At 42.3% G+C, this 20,210-nt stretch overlaps 1 protein-coding gene across 1 annotated transcript in view; it reads right to left on the reverse strand.

Annotated features, from left to right (window-relative positions):
- Positions 1 to 20,210, reverse strand: part of col6a4a (collagen, type VI, alpha 4a) — a 90,795-nt gene that overhangs the window by 35,172 nt on the left and 35,413 nt on the right. Inside the window, exons 11-19 of the mRNA XM_063198406.1 lie at positions 19,568 to 19,892; positions 18,004 to 18,082; positions 17,460 to 17,613; positions 16,040 to 16,597; positions 15,173 to 15,748; positions 9,827 to 10,046; positions 7,084 to 7,282; positions 1,689 to 1,842; positions 879 to 1,246 (exon numbers count right to left, since the gene is read on the reverse strand). Coding sequence (XP_063054476.1) covers positions 879 to 1,246; positions 1,689 to 1,842; positions 7,084 to 7,282; positions 9,827 to 10,046; positions 15,173 to 15,748; positions 16,040 to 16,597; positions 17,460 to 17,613; positions 18,004 to 18,082; positions 19,568 to 19,892 — 2,633 coding nt within the window. The remainder of the gene's footprint in view (positions 1 to 878; positions 1,247 to 1,688; positions 1,843 to 7,083; positions 7,283 to 9,826; positions 10,047 to 15,172; positions 15,749 to 16,039; positions 16,598 to 17,459; positions 17,614 to 18,003; positions 18,083 to 19,567; positions 19,893 to 20,210) is intronic.

Consider the following 20,210-nt stretch of genomic DNA (forward strand, 5'->3'; position numbering starts at 1 on the left):
TTAGAATAGGGTCCACTCCAAGTGTTAGCCTAGCCTGGGAACTCCCATACTGCCTTTAGTTCTACACAATCGTTTCGATCTGAAAGACAGTCTGGCGAGGATGACTCATAACGTCCAAGATCATGGGCCAGTGTGTCATAATGGCTAAGCATTCCGACCTTAACAGTTTCTCTGCCCAATCACATTCTGGACCCTACGGAATTTAAAATAGGCAACTCCCCAGACCTAATCTCACTTGTGAATAGATCTGGTGCTAACCAGGCAAATGTTAGGCCCTAATGCATGCTAAATGACTGCATGTAAGTCATAGGTGCCGGAAAGGGGGAACCAGTGGTGCATTTGCATCCCCACTTTTGGGCTCCTGTAGCCTCTTACTGCAGCAGGGGTCGACCCTATTCGGCGACCCTACCCGGCGACCCTATTCGCTTGCTGAAAATGCTTAACTAAATCATAACAACATTGCTGTGACATTACAGAGATCCATAGTGCTGCGCTAAGGGGTTAATGAGGCTTTTTCAACTTTCACTGCAGACAGATGTAGCTACTGGAGGCATTGAGAATGGACTAGGTCCGAAACGTCTTTTGCTCCAGTTAACCTCTGACTTCTGTTGTAAATTTTCGGCTACAATATTCATTTTTCACACAAGCCTTGTGTGCGCTTCCTTTTTTTCATTATCTCAAGTGATTACTAATTTTTGGGAGTGGACGCACCAAGCAATACACAGGTCTAAAGTGTAGGCGCAGACGCCGACCTTGTTGTTTTTTTGTCATAAATTGTGTGATTAAAATTAAACTGTAATCAGCATTTATTAGCAATACCTTGTAGGTAACTTTTAATAGATTTAATTATCTTTGTTATCTTTGTCAAAATTACTGACCTTCACATGTTCACTCGCTGCACCGCTCAGTTTTTGTCGCAAGGACCTCATCAGATCCGCGTTGAATGCAATCTGTTTGTCTGTAGACCACGCCAGCACTTTCCTGACTACATCTTCATTAAACGGCGCGCCTTCATGATGTATTATGTCCAAGTCCTCCAGGACACTGCCATCCTGAGCCACTAGGCGGAAGCTGATTTGAGGATGGACGGCAGTCCCACGAGAGCAGCACAGGCTGGTCAGGTAAGACATGCGTCTAACTATCTCCGGCAGGTAGTTCCTCAGTTTCACTTGGGTGTCGAATACTGCGGCTTGAGGACGGCTGGAGATATCAAATCCAATTGCAATGTCCACCTCACATTCACTCTCTGTAAAAAAAAATAATAATAAGTTGACGTCAGCATGCATATGAAGAGTTCAGATGCAAAACCCCCTAAGTGCCTTTTCAGAAAATAATCTTAATTCATTTCTTATTTAATAAATTTAATTTAATTAATTAATTTAATTACTTTAATTATAATTAATTTTATTTAATAATGTTTTATTTTATTAATGTAATATAACTATTTATATGTATTATCAAGTACATGAATGTAAACCAAACAAACAACTGGGAAAAATCTAAAACTATACAAGTGCAGGTCTTCAGAAATGGAGTTAGGGGGTTTTGCATCTGAACTCTTCATATAAGTTGACGTCAGCATGCATATGTGCAATATACCGAATGGAGTGGTATATGCAATGTAAGTAATAAGTAATACATAGATATTTATACATACATAAAAAAGATAAATACACAAAAAAACTTACTTTGTTTTTGAGGTAAAGTGCAAATACTTTTCACGACTCTTGACTTCATCTGCTCCAGGATTCCGAAGTCGTTCACGATAAAGACGTTGTCCACCCCACCAGCGATCTGAATCAGCTCGTCCTTGTGGATCTTCCCCACGCCGATGACGAACACCTTGTTATAAATAATACAAAGGAACAGTTGTTTGAGAAGGGGTCAAAGAGCTTGTCAGTCTAAAGCCGGGCACACACTGTGCGATATTTTCACTCGTGGGTCTTAAGCTTCTGCTCACACTGCACGATGGAATTTCACTGTTAAAAAGTTCACAGCTCACGACTCACGCCCTCACACTACACGAGTCGACAGTCGAGTGCGAGCGAAATGCTTCCACCGTATGACGCGACAGGCATGTTTCCCTGGTCTGCAGAGGAGGGAACATGCGCACCTAAGGTGGAGATGAGGTCGCGCTCAACAGCGAATCGCACGGCCCTATTAATTTGTGCATGTGAAGTGTCAAATCGGGTCGTAGCACTGCTTTAACTGTGCGATTTACGCACGAGCCACGACCAGAATTTCAAACCGTTTTGATTTTCTTGCGACCCTGCGATTGCACGATCGTGAGGCGAAATCGCTTGTCGTCACCCCATGTACACTGCACGATGCGAGACTCACGATTGACCTGCGATTGAGCAAGAAATCGGCCTGACTCTCAAAAAGTCGTGCGAGTGCCAAATCGCGGCAAAATCGGGACAAAAGTCGCACAGTGTAAGCCCAGCTTAAGGCCCCCCCACACACCAGTTCCGACAGCACTGCGGAGCACTATCGGTTTTGACAATTTCCGTTACCAGGGTTGCCAGACGAGGCTGATGATTTCCAGCCCAAAAAATGCTCAAAACCTGCCTAGAAGCACAAAATCTTGCCCAATTCTATTGATTTCTATGGCAAAAATTGGGCATGTTTTTCTGCTAAATGCCATTTTTACCCGCACACGGCCATCCCAAGCAGCCCAATTGGGCGGAAAACAGCCCAATCTGGCAACACTGTCCGTTAACCCCGCACTACATTTCATAATCAATGACAGAATAAACTTGCCCCTACTCGGCAGCCCACATTAGGGATGCACAATGTGAAAAATTTCGGCCGATACCGATATCCGATATTGATATTGCGGTTTTGGCCGATAACCGATATTAACTGATACCGATGTTTTTTGGGTTTTTTTTTTAAGACATAACATTTAATACAGACTGACAATGATGCAAACAAACTGAATTTTTGAATGTCCTCTTATTTCCAAAAACACTTTTTTAACTCCCTGTGATAAAATTAGATAAAAAATAGAGACAAAATAGAAGACAAACAATGAAAGTCACTGTCAAGTCCAATCTTTTAGAACCGTAACATATGAAAAAAAAACATCGGCATTAACATCGGCTCAGTTTTACCCATCAGACCGATGTGTTGAGAAATGTCAAATATCGGACGATACCGATACATCCGGCCGATACATTGTGCATCCCTAGCCCACATCCTCGAACCTCGGTGCCAATTTGCGGGGTTGTACTGAAAACAGAATCGAATGTTGGCAGCAGTGTTAATTTTGTCAGCTTTTTTTGATTTAGTCGTAGTCTTCGTCACAATGACGAAAATCAATTTTAGTCTTGGTCATATTTTAGTCATTGCCTTCCCAATTTAGTCTTAGTCTAAATGACGAAAATCAAAAAAGGGCTTTGACGAAATATTTTAGTCATAGTCATGGTTGACGAAATTAACACTGGTTGGCAGAGCAATTTATTGGAACTGTTGTGCAAAGGCCCTAAAGGGTTTTTATTTACAAAATTAATTATATTTACCAAGAACACAATGAAAATAGGTAAAGGGAAAACAAAGACAGAATGGAGAACCAAATCAGTTGTATTTCTGTTCATGCGCTTGCTTTTAAGGACCATGTCCTAGCATACAAGGAAGCCCTAAACAAGGCCAAGTCCTCGTATTACAGCTCTATTATCAGTACAGGCCAGGGCAATCCCAGAGCACTCTTCTCCACTGTTAACAATATCCTCAAACCATCCCAACCCTTCCCACTTACCCCTTCAACTGATCTCTGCTGTGAGTTCTTGAACTATTTTAATAACAAAATCAACACCATTTACAGTCAACTACAGTCTCTCCCCTCCCCCACTCTAAATGACAGCCCTTCTCTTCAGACACCTCCTCAAATATTTTCCTCCTTCTCTCCCGTTAATATTGAAACTGTCTGTGATCTTGCCACGAAAGCCAGGCCTACCACCTGTCTCCTGGACCCTATGCCCTCCTCTCTTGTCAAGGCCTGTCTACCAGTTCTCAGTCCCCTCCTTACTAACATCATTAACACCTCTCTCCTGACAGGCATAGTTCCAAACTCCCTAAAGATTGCAGCCATCACGCCTGTCCTCAAAAAAACTGGAGCTGCAGCGGATGATTTTAAAAACTACCGTCCCATCTCAAACCTTCCCTTCATCTCCAAGCTGCTAGAGCGTACTGTGGCCTTACAGCTTCAAGAACACATGACATCATTTAGCCTATGGGAGGAACTGCAGTCTGGGTTCAGGGCTAAGCATAGCACTGAAACTGCACTAGTCAAGGTCGTAAACGACCTTTTGTTAGCTGCGGATTCAGGCCATTTCAGTATCCTCCTGCTACTTGATTTAACAGCTGCTTTTGACACAGTCTGCCACAACGTCCTTCTCACAAGGCTGGAAACCCTATTGGGCATCACTGGTACTGCACTCTCCTGGTTCAGGTCCTATCTAACTGGAAGAGAGCAGTTTGTCTCTATTGGTGATTTCCGGTCTCCAAATTCAGTCCTCACACATGGTGTTCCTCAAGGCTCAGTTCTAGGCCCCCTACTCTTCATCATTTATATTCTTCCCCTTGGTAACATACTCCGAAAACATGGTCTAAATTTTCATTGTTATGCAGATGACACCCAAATTTACATTCACACCAAACGCTCCCATCCACTCCCCCTCGCTAACTTAACAACCTGCCTAAATGAAATTAGTAATTGGATGACCCAAAATGTTCTTAAACTTAATCAAAACAAAACCGAAGCCATCATCATCGCCACTCCATCATTACTTAAAAAGATAAACCTTTCTCAGTTCTCTATCCCTGACTATTTTACCTCCACTTCCTCTGAAGTAAGAAATCTGGGCGTCATCATCGACTCTTCGCTCTCCTTTGAATCCCATATCAAACACCTCACCAAAACTGCATTTTTCCACCTTAAAACCATCTCCAGACTCCGCCCTTCTCTTACCCCTACCTCTGCTGAGACCCTCATCCACGCTTTCGTAACCTCCAGATTAGATTATTGCAATGCCCTACTCACTGGTCTCCCTACTAAATTGATAAACCGTCTACAATACATTCAGAACTCAGCAGCTAGATTACTCACACACACCAGACCCTGGCATCACATTACCCCTATCCTCTATCAATTACACTGGCTTCCTATCCATTCACGTATCCATTTCAAAATTCTCCTCCTTGTATACAAGGCCCAGCACAACCTTGCACCCTCCTACATCACAAGTCTCCTCACCCCATACAATCCCACCCGCACACTACGCTCCACTGACTCACTCCTCCTTACAGTTCCCTCCACACACCTGCGCACCATGGGCGACAGGGCATTTAGTGTTGTTGGCCCCAAACTTTGGAATTCACTCCCACTGTCTCTTCGTCAGTGTTCCACACTATCTACTTTTAAATCTAAGCTGAAGACACACCTTTTCATTTCTGCTTTTCCACTTCAGTGACAGGCACTTCCACTTTATTTTAATCATCAGTTTATTTTTAATTTTACATACTATTTTTTTTTTTCCCCTCATTTTATTTTATTTTCAAATGCATTCTACTTCTTTTTCTTACTTGAAAACATTTATCTTTATTGTACTTTTATTTCTATTTTATTTTTGCATTTTAATTACTCTCCTATTGTTAATTGAATTAACTGAAGCTTTGTTTTACTTTCCCTACTGTTATGTATTTGTTTTGATTGTAAAGTGTCCTTGGGTATCTTGAAAGGCGCTCAAAAATAAAATTTATTATTATTATTATTATTTGCTAGTGATATTGGCTATGATTATGTCCTCTTTTGAAAATTGCTTTGATTATAAAGCATCTGCCAAATGCAATGTAATGTAATGTAAATGGGAGATGGCAAATTAGGCCACACCGGTGGAGCCCAGGGGAGAGAGAACAAGTGGGGGAGATTGGGGCCCAATTTCAAATGGAAGGCAGTGCAGGGTTCCCACGGGTCATGGAAATTCTGGAATATCATGGAATTTCATAAAAGTTTTTCCAGTCATGGAAAGTCATGGAATTTGACAATTTTGAATGCACAGTCATGGAATATCATGGAATTTTCTTAATAGCTGTTTAGAAGCAAAATGCTTTTTGTTTGGTGTATAACATTGTTTCTTACTGATTATACTACAACGCTTCGCCACAGACGGTTTGGTTTTGCACTGTAATGAGTGGGAAGCCTGACAGTGGTTCAATGACTCCCCTCCTACATAAGCAGGTGTCTGGTCAGATATGTGAAGTTAGATGATGAGGCGGTCATTACGAACGGCACTAACGAGTGCGCTGCCCTGCGCATTTGCTGTCACAGCGATTCTACGACGGGAGTTACGTTCGTCACGTTAGTGCTTAGCTTGTGTGGGCTGTTTGAGCAGTGAAAGGCCGCCAGATGGCGGAATCGTAAAATAGGCTATAAATAGATCTAGCGACCACATATTTAGATACTACAATGTTGATTTATCGATTTGGTTCTCAATATCTAAGTGCATAAATGTCAGAATAAAGAGCATTTTAAGGTAGTAGCTTGGGTGGCAACCATGTTTGTTTTCAGTTTCCCCGTTTTGAGGGAAGTGGCGCACAGCATTGTGGGTAGCAGGCAGCACCAAGTCAGCACCTCAAATAACCCCCTTTACGCCCACAAATTCAGTCAAATGCCAAAGGGGGAAATAAAGCAATTTTTTGTTTGGAATCACACTTTTAACTCGATGTCCAGTTATCTCACTGGAAGGACAGCTACCTTTCCCGTTTCGAACGCAGCCCGTGTCTATGAGCGGGACTCACTAATTTGATGCCCTTTCGGTACTGATGTCTTAAGTCATACAACCCTAAACCTAACCCTAACCTTAACCCTAAACCTAAACCTAACCCTAACCTTAACCCTAAACCTAACCCTAAAATCGCTTGTTTGAAATGTTTGATTACCATGTGACGTAAGACATCAGTACCGAAAGGGCGTCAAAGTAGTGGGACCCATGGGATGGGCTGCACCTGTGAAAGGAAATTGATGCAGCAAACGGTTTCGTAAAATGGTGCGTGTCCCCCTGGTGGTGGGAGGCTGTAACACACCTGCACACCCATATCCCTCAGCAGCCTGGCCTCCTCTTCCACGTCGTCCGTTGACTCGCCGTCTGTGATCACCACAAGGTTCTGCGAGACGCCGGCTTTCATTCGGCTGCCGTAATCTGCCCGGAAGAATCTTTTCCGCGTGAACTCCAGGGCTTGTCCAATTTTCGTGCCCTGTTTGATCTGATCGAGGGCGTCGATCCTAGATTAGATAAGATTAGATTAGAGTCATTAAAGTCATCAGGTTCAGCATTAGTCAGATCTTTTGATCTTTTGTGCCTCACAAACTCATATACTGTATAAGTGCATACATAGACACCGATATACAGTAAACAGCACATCCACCTATGGGTCAATAACATTATGGGAGACACATCAGGATGGTGCAAAAACAACTAATACAACTATTGTAAGGATTCTTTTTTTTATTATTTTAGTGAATTGTCAAAGAAATACATTCACTGCAGTGCAATTAATTGCCAGTTACTAATTACTTTATGGGCATTAGCCGTCATTGTACCAACGGATGTCTGAGTCCTGAGCCTCAAAAAAGTGTAATTTATCCACATACACATACACTCCCTGTGCCTTCTCTACCCCATACCATAGAGGATTCCAACTAGAGCAGGGATGGGCAACTGGAGGCCCGGGGGCCATATGCGGCCCGCCTCCTCACTCAGTGCGGCCCTTATGGAAATAAAACAGAACTTAAAAAAAAAAAAAAAAAAACTACCAGATTTTTTTAAACCCTCTACTGAATTCATCCATTGTAATTACACTGTGTAGAGGTGTGTCGTCCACGAACGAGCCGGTTCTTTTGAACGGCTCCCTGAAGTGAACGATGGGAACCGGATCACAGCTGGGGGAGCCACTCGACTGTTATTTCGTTCATTTTTCATTCATTTTAAGCACGTGACCTCGACCAGAGTAATTCAATTTGGGAAAAAACACAATTGTTTGCCTTAAAGAGTGGCAAAAACGGTCTTTAGAAGCAGGAGAATAATCAGTTGTTGTTTGGACAAAATTACCTTGAGGTGGAGTCAAAATATTACATTCTAAAGACTGAATAAATAATTTAAAAAAGAGCCAAAAGAGCCAGTTTTTTGAACGGCTCTTTGAAAGGAACGAGCCACTAAGATCCGGATCCCGCTAAAGAGCCATAAATCCCATCTCTAACACTGTGGGCCAATAGATAACACTCCCATTCCTTCCAAACAATATCGACAGTCAGTGAGCAACCAACTGCACCTCAAACTCTGCGAATAACAGTCATATCCCTGGTCATGTGGCCCTCCGATGGTGGCGCTACAAAAATGTGGACCTCCTTATCATGAAAGTTGCCCATCCCTGAACTAGAGGGTTCATAAAGAAAATGGCGGGTGGGGATAAAATCGCTCGAAATCGCCAGAAATACATAGAGATGCATGGGTGACATTTACTCAATTTCCACGTAAATTACAAAGAAAAATATTTCTGAAACAACGGGAATCTCTTCAGTGACTGTGGTTTATACCAAATCAAGCATGTTTCTGTAGTGAAGTATGCTACAAAATGTTAAATTTATTTGAGAAAAGTACCATGATAAGTGAACAGGAAGTTGCAAAAGTGGGCGGAGTCTTCACCCCAGACGTTTGTATAGAAGTCAATGGGAGAGAACTACGACCCCTACAGACCGATTCCCATAAAACATGCTTATGAACCCTCTAGTTGGAATCCTCTATGCCCATACTTTTGCTGGGAGTGTGTCTATGTTCCCTCAGCCTATTGGTTCCTAAGACATCACTAAGACTTTTTAACATTCATTTTTAGGCCCATTGCTCCCACAGCCCAATGGTCCCACAGCATATTACTGCTGCTCCATGTTCCCACATTTCTAATAATTTATTCAAATTTGCGCTCATGGTGGGGAGAAAGGCACGTTCTCTTGGTTCACTCGGACATGTGGGAACATGGAGTTGGAGTGGACCACAGGGCTGATATTTGAATAATGTCTTAAAAATGTGGGAACATGGAGCAGCAGGAATAAGCTGTGGGACCATTGGGCTGTGGGACCAATGGGCTATGGGTGGGAACATAGGGGGGGCAATCGCTATTCCGACATAGCGCTATTCCGACATGCCGCTATTCCGACACTTTTTAGGGGTTAGGGTTAGGGTTAAGGTTAGGGATGTCGGAATAGCGGCATGTAGGAATAGCGGCGGACGGTGGAAAACGTGCCGGTATTCCGACAATAGACATTAACGTCGGAATAGCGACATGTCGGAATAGCGCCACGTAACCGGAACATAGAGCTGACCCCCTTTCACTAAGCCCTCTCATTTACCCCAGTTACTACTATACTGCCGTGCAAAACAAGAACGCAGTAACTTGAAAATGGTCGAAATTGAGTTTAGATCGGAAATGGGCTTTAAACTACCTCATTTGTCTTGTGTCAAAAAACTGTGGTCCAACATCATCCCGTTTTGGAGAAAAATCATGTTGAAAGTGCAAAACTTGTGTTACGTTGTACAAAACAAAAACGCAGTAAGTCGGCGAGTTACTGCAGCAATTTCCAATGGGAATGGTTCGGGAGTAGACAGTAATACTAGCCAAGAACGCAGTAACTCCTGCTGTAACTCCATTTTGTGGCAGTAATACTAGCCAAGGATGCAGTAACTCTGTTTTTTCATATAGGAAACTTTGAAGCCTTTTTTCTCAGTTTGCCAAAATCTGAGTTACGGCGTTCTTGTTTTGTAGGGCAGTATACCTTTCCTTTGCGGTCTCCTCGCTGTCCACTTCGTTGAGGTGGAACTCCTTCTTGGGGTAGGAGCTGAACTGGGCCAGGGCCACCTGCACCACGTCAGGGCTGATGACGAAGCTGCTGACCAGGCCCTTCATGAAGGACTTCATCAGGACAAAGTCCTCCTCGCTGATGGTGCCCGAGCTGTCCATCAACATCACCAGGTCGGCCTGCGTTTTTTCACACACTGGAAAAAAACAAATTTAATGCAGAGTAAGGTAGGGCTGGGCGATATGGAAAAAAACAATATCACGATATGGATTACTTTATATCACGATAACGATATATATCACGATATAGCACAATTACATACGTTTTCAGTTATTTTCTTTATTTGCTCTTTATTTCGCAAAACAACCCTTCTTTAAAATTGATCTTTCTATTCTTATTTTTACAGTTACATTAACTTACAGTGTGTATTGTGACAACATGAAATGTAATTAAATGATAATCAATTGTATAAAATTGATAAAATTACTATCACGATATAAACAATATAGGAAAAAGGTCACGATATACACTTTTATATCACGATAACGATATATATCGTCATATTGCCCAGCCCTACTGTAAGGTCCTTTTCACACTTGGTGCCTTTTAGCCATGTACTGTAGCCTCTTAGTGCAGATGGGGTTGTCGGCGGGCCTAGCCACTATTTTCTGAAAATACTCAAGTACATCATAACAATTATATAAAATACAAGTATTTTAATCATGCTATGCCCAACAAAATAAAGGCATTTTAATTACAATGAAGATGTGTGCCATGGTATTTCTGAAACTTTTTTGAAATTTTACATCATAACAATATTGTTATGACATTACTGGGAGCCTTAAGTAACATATTAATTCATAGCCATTACAATTTTGGTGACAGTAAGATTTGCGCTAAGGGGTTTAGCAAACTCAGTTACACCTGTGACTCAGCATTTTTTGAGAATATGTGAATGCTCCAAAGCGTACCCAAACCCCAGAAGTGAACTGCACTGAGACCTATGTTGACATGGTCTCAGTATGGTTTCCTGAAGAGTCCTTGCAAGTTCAGTCTGATCTCGAAGGAATTGCATCTAATTTGTCATGCAAACCATAACAAGAAATTGCATACAGATTTCAATGCATTCCCTGCTGTCTGGAGCACATAGATGACCAAGCTAGGCGAGCCCTATCTCACGCCTTTCGTAAAGTCTTCACGAAAAAAATAGATTAATTTTCGTGGTGCATTCACGTTATTGCCCGTTTTTCGTGGTAGGGCAACGAAACGCTGCCTATTCACTTATATTGCCCCACTGCTGCTATGGTTATCCAAGCGTCTGCAGGGGCGGGGAGGGGGTGCTGACAGAACACTGCTGATACACTCGGGACTCACTAATTCGACGCCCTTTCGGTACTTACGCCTTATGTCCCCTAAACCTAAACCTAACCCTAACCTTAACCCTACTTAACCCTAAACCTAACCCTAACCCTAACCTTAACCCTAACCTTGACCTAAACCTAACCCTAAATTGCTTATTTGAAATGTTTGATTAGCATGTGACGGTAGGCTACCGAAAGGGCATCAAACTAGTGGGTCGCTAGGCAACAGTCGGGCAATTCAAGTGAATAGGCAGCGTTTCGTTGCCCTACCACGAAAAACGGGCAATAACGTGAATGCACCACGAAAATTAATCTATTTTTTTCGTGAATACTTCACGAAATGAGTGAGATACGGTTGGCTAGGCTTATGATTGGTAGAGCTTCAAACGCAAAAATGCTCTTCTGTGCACTCACCAAACCCATCCCTAAACCTAACCTGTCAGTAAAGCAATGTTTCTGCTTTCTGCTTCTGCTACTTTACTTATGTCGCTTAACAGCGACTTATGTCGCTTAACAGCGAAATAAACAAGGTGATGGTGAATTTGTTGTGAAACTATGCCCAGACCGAAAACCATCCCTAAACCTAACCTGTCAGTAATTCAATATTTCTGCTGCTTTACAAGTACAATGAAATAACCACGGGAATGGCGAAATTGTTGTGAAATTGTGCCCAGAGACCAAAACCATTCCTTAACCAAACCAGTCACAGGGCATTGAGGGACTACGTCTTGCATAGGCGTAGTGCACACATATACGCCATAGCTGGTTCAAATCTGCAGGTTATCTTGAAGCTCAAATATAAATGAATAAATTAGCACTCATCAGATTTCTCTTTTTGCTTTTTTAATCGCCTCTAATCTGATGAGCTCTTTATTCATTTATTTTTGAGATTTGAGTTCATTCATTGACGAAGTTAAGCACCCAGTGTTAAGTATTAGACTACAAGGTGTTGAGCACGCTTCCTGATCCTTCTATCTCGAAGCTCGACCAGTCAGAAGCCGAGTTTGGCCATCCGTGTGCTCCAGACAGCAGTACGACCACTTTACATTTGTGACATCAAAGGGATTGCGTAATGCGTAATCTGGACTCAATTTCAATTTTTTGTTTTGCGCGACAAATTAGTCGCAATTCCCTCAAGATCATGTAGGACAAGTTACTCCTGTGATAAGATGTAATCACTTAAGGAGTGCTATACAGTAGATGGAGGGCCAGGTCTGATGAAGAAGAGGACTGGCACCCCATAAAAGCCTTCAAGTTTAGGCAAAGGACGCGCTCAACTTCTTGGAAAAAAACGAAATGGGCAGTCATGGGTGAGCGGTTAGGGCGTCAGACTTGCATCCCAGAGGTCGCCGGTTCGACTCCCGACCCGCCAGGTTGGTGGGGGGAGTAATCAAACAGTGCTCTCCCCCATCCTCCTCCATGACTGAGGTACCCTGAGCATGGTACCGTCCCACCGCACTGCTCCCCATGGGGCGCCACTGAGGGCTGCCCCCTTGCACGGGTGAGGCATAAAATGCAATTTCGTTGTGTGCAGTGTTCACTTGTGTGCTGTGGAGTGCTGTGTCACAATGACAATGGGAGTTGGAGTTTCCCAATGGGCTTTCACTTTTCACTTTAGAAAGTCTTTGGGTGCGCCATAAAAGGTATCAACTTAAGGACGAAAATATCCGCAGTTTGTGAGTGAAGATTTTTCTTCCTTAACCCCATAAAAGCCTAACAAGAGAGAACAAGAAGGACAAGAAAGATCGCCTGGTCCTTTATGTAACACCCTCACAATTGACGACCAACAGAACTGAGTTATTTTTATGTTGGTTCCCTTTTTGGTTCACTTACAGAACGCTGAGTTCCATAAATGAATAGAGTTCATATGCCACCAGCGGAACACTGTAAGTTAGCGATCGTTGAACAGACTTCACTACCATAGCAACACACTACTGCAGGGTTTCCCAAACTGTGGTGCGTGCACCCCTGGGGGTGCGCGACCTGCCACAAGGGGGTGCGTGAGCTGAATAGAGCAATGGCTGAGATGTCTGTTTTTACACAGAATTAATTAACATTACGTAGTTTTTAATTGTTTGGTTAATTGTTTGCTGGAAGGATCCATCTGAAGTGTAATTTATAACTCCTAGACTTGTCATGCAAGAAGATCAGGCAGAAAAAACGCTCAGTCTATTGGAAATGTGAATTGCGCAACATTCGTTCAGGGGGTGCGCGGACCACATTGAAATGTAAAAGGGGGTGCGCAGGGAAAAGTTTGGGAACCGCTGCTCTACTGCACTACACAGAGCCTGAAGTAACCCAATACTAAGTAACCCATTACTAAGTAACCCAATACTAAGTAACCCGATACTAAGTAACCCATTACTAAGTAACCCATTACTAAGTAACCCAATACTAAGTAACCCAATACTAAGTAACCCATTACTAAGTAACCCAATACTAAGTAACCCATTACTAAGTAACCCAATACTAAGTAACCCAATACTAAGTAACCCATTACTAAGTAACCCAATACTAAGTAGCCTGATACTAAGTAACACATTACTAAGTAACCCATTACTAAGTAACCCAATACTAAGTATCCCATTACTAAGTAACCCATTACTGAAGTAACCCAATACTAAGTAACCCATTACTAAGTAACCCAATACTAAGTAACCCATTACTAAAGTAACCCATTACTAAGTAACCCAATACTAAGTAACCCATTACTAAAGTAACCCAATACTAAGTAACCCATTACTAAGTAACCCAATACTAAGTAACCCAATACTAAGTAACCCATTACTAAGTAACCCAATACTAAGTAACCCATTACTAAGTAACCCAATACTAAGTAACCCAATACTAAGTAACCCATTACTAAGTAACCCAATACTAAGTAACCCAATACTAAGTAACCCATTACTAAGTAACCCAATACTAAGTAACCCATTACTAAGTAACCCAATACTAAGTAACCCAATACTAAGTAGCCTAATACTGAGTAACCCATTACTAAGTAACCCATTACTAAAGTGACCCAATACTAAGTAAACCAATACTAAGTAATCCATTACTAAGTAACCCAATACTAAGTAACCCATTACTAAGTAACCCAATACTAAGTAACCCGATACTAAGTAACCCATTACTAAGTAACCCAATACTAAGTAATCCATTACTAAGGAACCCATTACTAAGTAACCCATTACTAAGTAACCCAATACTAAGTAACCCATTACTAAGTAACCCAATACTAAGTAACCCAATACTAAGTAACCCATTACTAAGTAACCCAATACTAAGTAACCCAATACTAAGTAACCCATTACTAAGTAACCCAATACTAAGTAACCCAATACTAAGTAACCCAATACTAAGTAACCCATTACTAAGTAACCCAATACTAAGTAACCCATTACTAAGTAACCCAATACTAAGTAACCCAATACTAAGTAACCCATTACTAAGTAACCCATTACTAAAGTACAAGAATGTCCTTGTGCACAACCCTTCAGCTGTCCAGGTGCAGGTGTAAGGCAGGAAAAGGTGATCAATATAAAAAGATAAACCCCGCACACTGGATACGTTCTGTTTTTCTCTTTATTTTTTTGTAGCGAACAACACGTTTCGCCTAGTGCATCTTCTTCTAAAAGAGCGAACCTGAAGACGCGTTGTTCGCTACAAAAAAATAAAGAGAAAAAAAAAACAGTAACCCATTACTACTTGGTCATTGTTATTCTGGTAACATCAGATTTGTAAGAGAGGTCATGTTTTCACAGAATAAGTGACAATTAATAAATAACAATGACTGTTGTGTCAAGATGCACCTCTGAAACCAATACCATTGCTGTAGACTTGACAAAGTGCAAGAAAATGATCTGGAAAATACAAAGTGGCAGCAGGAGACCTAACATAAGCTCCAACAACTGTTTGCATAATGCTGATTAAAAAGAAAAAAGGTCAAAAAAGGATTTACCTGGTTTGACATCTTTACAAAGCTCTTCGGAGATATTCTTATGCAGGCCTTCCAGAGCCTCGTAATCATTTACGAAAAACACCCTTCTCTTGTCCTTCGTCATGTCCTCGAGCTCCTGGACGTCCGCCCCCTTCACCCCGATGCCATAAATCATGATGCCCTGCTCCAGGATGGCCCTCGCTGCCACCGGCAACACGATGTGATCGGAGGCTTGCCCATCGGTGATGACAAAGAGGATCTGAGTTACGTTCCTCTCTCGTCGGCCACCGTACTGTTGGTCAAAGTACTGCCGCGCGAAAGTAAGGCCCTCTCCCGTGAACGTGTTGCCGCCTGGCTGTTCGAGGTTCGCGATGGCACTTCTGACTTCCTTTGGTGTTGTGTAGTCGTCCAGAGTGAACACAGCCTTGGGTTTATCGGAGTATATAATGGCGCCGAATCTGACGTGGTCCCTGCCGACATGAGTGGTGTTCACCAGAGAGGACATGAAGCGCTTCATGCTGTCGTATTGGTTTGGCGTTATGCTACTGGAGCCGTCAACCATGAAGATCATGTCAGCCTGCTCTGTAGATGTGCAATCTGTAAAAATGAGTGAGTGATACAAAAATGAGTTTACAAACATCAAGGGGTTTAGTGTGTGAAGAAATTCCAATGAGCTGTTTCGCATTTCAGATGCCTTTGAGTTTAAGTTGATCTCTCTATGCCATTTTAGATATCTTTAAAAAAAAAGTCTATATATCTAGATATTTTTCTTTCATTTTTCCCCAGTTTTTCTTTATATTTAACACCTTTTAATCGTGAGTGTGGTGTAATCTGTTTAAAAGGCAGATATCCTTTTAAACAAACACTTTCATAGGGAATTAAACTTACTTGATTCAGGTTTACAGATCTTAAGTAAAATATCGTTCTCCAAAGTATGGAGGGTGTCAAAGTCTGTCTCGAGCATCACTCTGTCTTGAATGCCACTCATTTCAACCAGCTGGGTGTAATTGGCCCCGCCCACACCAATCGAGTAGATGATCACGTTGTTGTCCCTTAGGAAACGAGCCGGCATGGCAACCGCATCCTGTGACGCTCCATCAGTTATGACGATGAGGATCTTGGGAACATTCGGACGACTGCCCTTTATCGCATCGAAGTATTGGGAGGTGAAGGTGAGCGCTTTGCCAGTCAAAGTCCCGCCACCCAGTTGCCTCATGGCGTTGACTTTGAGGACCAGGTCAGTCATGGTCTGTTGGCTGCCCAGAGAGAACTCCTCCCTCTGCTGCGTGCTGTACTGCAGAAGACCCACTCTCACCGCGTTAGGCCCGATGACCGACTTCTGAATGGTGTTGTTAATGAAGGCCTTCACATGGAGGAAGTCTTCTGGATCAATACTGCCAGAGCTGTCCACCAAAAATATGACGTCCGCCAGCATTTCCTTGCAGGCTACAGGGAAAGAAATCAAAGAATTGTCAAATTTATTCAGTCCATGAAACAGACAGGTTAAGAAACAGACAGAGATTTTAACATAGGTTACGTAACAAACAGATTTTAACAGAGGCTAAAGTGACATTCAGCTATAGCAGCTGTTCCCATTTGGTAGCTTGGAACTACAATATCAACAGACTAAGGTGCTGTTTCCACGTAGCTGGATATTTTTATATGTGGATATTTTTTTCTCCTGCTTGTATTGGTTTTGCATTGGTTTTGGCCTTCCGTTTCCACGTAGCAGATATTTAAAAATCCAGGTATAAAAAGCAGGAGAAAAAAATATCCTGTTTGGGGGGCTGAAACGCATTTGTTACAATGGAGGATTTTTTTTATCCACATGTTGCGTTTACACCTAGCAGGAGAAAAAAATACCCTGCTAAAAAATATCCTGCTACGTGGAAACAGCACCTAAGAGAACGGCTGGAATAACAGGAGAAAGGTGAAACTCAATAATTTAACCCATTGACGCCCAAGGCACCTGCAAAAAGGGTGCTGAATGCCTGAGTGCTTTCTAAGAAAAGTTGCCCTCAGCCCGTAAAAACCTAAATATCTCAGCTTCTGAAGCACATAGAAATATGCACTAAGTTGCATTTAAACGCTAAGACCCTCATCTTTCATTAAAATGTGTTCATTCATCTCAAACAAACAGAGATTTTTAATAAAGTTGTCTCAAAACTCATGTGCCTGAATGTTGCGTAATGCAGCTCCAGGCGCCAGGGCCAATGTTGCGCAACACAACATCAGGCATCAATGGGTTAACTCAAGGAGAAGTGTACATGAGCATATATCCAGAAATGGTGCAATACAATAGGCTTACCTGATTCAGAGCAAATGTCTGTTACAATTTCATTTTTGATTGGTTGAAGGGCATCAAAATCGTTAACAAAGAACTTCCTCTTGGGGTCACCACAGATTTTCACCAGTTCGTCCTCTATAGCCCCTCTCACGCCAATGGCGTAGGTGGTGATCCCCTGGTTGGAGGGATGCAAACAATTAATCGTTTAATCGACTTTAATCGATCAATGCATTAATCGATTAAAAAACATTAATCGCAATGCAATTAATCGATAATTCAACTGACAAGAGACCCAGGTGAAATGGGCATGTGAAGAGTGTGTGTGAGGAGGGGTGTGAATAATGGGAATAATTAAATTACCTTTGGATTAAAGAATTGTAATTGAATTAATTTAAATGTGGTATTTTATCTTAATTTTTAATTTAAAAAAAATGAGAATTATTAGTTTTTTCTGAGAAACATTGAGATTTCGGGGGGGAAAACGCCGCTTATCAATTAATCGTAAGTCGATTGATAAGACTATCAACTAATGATTAATGAATTAGTCGATAATTTGCATCCCTACCTGGTTGCGTAGCTGTTCCGCATACACGGGGATGTCGTCCGGGTCATGAGCCTCCCCATCAGTAATTACAATCAGGTACCTGAAAAAAGCAGAGAATCAGTGACACAGGTAGCCTGGTAAACCAGCGCCACCCACTGGACGCTGGAAGAATTTTTCAGCTAGCGAGTGGGTCTGCCCTCGGATCTGAGAACGTTTTGAAAAATAGTTCTAGTTCTAGTTTCCAAATGAGTTCTAGTTTCCAAATGCAGCGCGGAGCGGACAGATATGTTTCAATGTATTTTCACCCCTTTGTGTTCTTTTTAATAATAGGCCAAGCTTTCGGTCTACTGACCGTCCTCAGGCTGACCGAAAGTAGACCGAAAGCTTGGCCTATTATTAAAAAGAACACAAAGGGGATTTAAGTGTGCAGACATTTTTCTTTGTTCTCTTTGTTCTCTCTGAAGTGCTGCTATTCCACAAAGCGACCGACTCGCCGAAAGTTAACCCGCTTATTATATGGATATACTTAAATGATTCACACATGGCGGGGACATTTCTTTAGGCCTATTTAATGTTAAGATTGTTGCTGCGCAAAACAAAACAGTGCTGTTGTGGAACACCGCTAGGCAACAGCTAGGTAGCCAGGACAACAGGTGTAGTCTATCACAGCAGCTGATTAGAGTCTTGTTGAAAAGTCGCTTTAGCAGTGAAAAGTCTTGTTGCCATTGACAGCGGTCTGTTATAGACCAACCCGTCCGTTATCGAAAAATAACAGACGTGCGAACATTGGGGAGCCCCGTTGAAATGAATGGAGCATTCGACCGATGACGTCACAACCATATAATAAGTAAGGGTTAACGTTCGGCGAGAAGGTCGCTACCGTGGAATAGCAGCACGACAGAGAGAATCTTTAGACCCCGACGCGGAGCGGAAAGTTAACCCGCTTATTATATGGATATACTTAAATGATTCACACATGGCGGGGACATTTCTTTAGGCCTACAGTTTTTAATGTCAAAAGATTGTTGCTGCGCAAAACAAAACAGTGCCGTTGTGGAACACCGCTAGGCAACAGCTAGGTAGCCAGGACAACAGGTGTTGTCTATCACAGCAGCTGATTAGAGTCTTGTTGAAAAGTCGCTTTAGCAGTGAAAAGTCTTGTTGCCATTGACAGCGGTCTGATATAGACCAACCCGTCCGTTATCGAAAAATAACAGACGTGTGAACGTTGGGGAGCTCCATTGAAATGAATGCAGCATTCGACCGATGACGTCACACCATATAATAAGACAAGTTAAAAGAGGGAGCATGTCGCTAAGCTAGTGAAAGTCAATGGATCCGTGTAGCATGTTCCTTTAATGGAGCATAGAACCAGACAGGTCCGTGTACCAAATTTTGGAAATTCAGATCAAAATTAGTTCTTTCGTTTGTCACTAAAACGAAATAATAAAATAACAAGCCGTTTTTTCGTTATTTGGTTCTGAAACGAAACACAAAAGAACGAATGGTACACGGACCCAGACAGACTGGATAAGATATATATTCTTAGAATCTTCTTAGAATCTTTGAAACAGTAATGAGGTACCTTGGCACATCCCGGGTCTTAGCTTTCTCAAAATACGGGCCCATAAACTTCAAAGCTTTTCCGATGTAGGTGTCCCCACCAGCCTGTTTGATGTTTTTCACGGCGCTTTCCAAAGACTTCTTGTCTTTGTGCTCTTCCAGGGTGAATTCCATGTTTGGATCTGAGGAGAACTTTGCCAGGCCGACGCGTACCTGATGTGGTCCTATGCGGAACAACTGGATAAACTCCTTGACAAAGTCTTTCATTTTGCCGAAATCTTCATACACAATACTGGACGAATGGTCAATCAGAAAGTAGAAATCCGCCTCCTCCGTGTGGACACAGTCTAAAGGGCGAGAAAGACATAAACATAAACACACAGTGTTGCCAGATTGGGCTGTTTCCCGCCCAATTGGGCTGCTTAGGATGGCCGTGTGCGGTTAAAAATGGCATTTATCCAAAAAACCTGCCCAATTTTTGCCATAGAAATCAATACAATTGGGCGGGATTTTGTGATTCTAGGCGGGTTTTGAGCATTTTTTGGGCTGGAAATCATCAGCCTCATCTGGCAACCCTGTAAACACATTCACAGAATAGCGTAGCCTCTTACTGCAGCAGGGGTCACCTCGCCGGCGACCCTATTCACTTGCTGAAAATGCTTAAC

Source organism: Engraulis encrasicolus, chromosome 5 (genome assembly GCF_034702125.1).
Source record: "Engraulis encrasicolus isolate BLACKSEA-1 chromosome 5, IST_EnEncr_1.0, whole genome shotgun sequence".
In the NCBI taxonomy this organism is placed as follows: domain Eukaryota; kingdom Metazoa; phylum Chordata; class Actinopteri; order Clupeiformes; family Engraulidae; genus Engraulis; species Engraulis encrasicolus.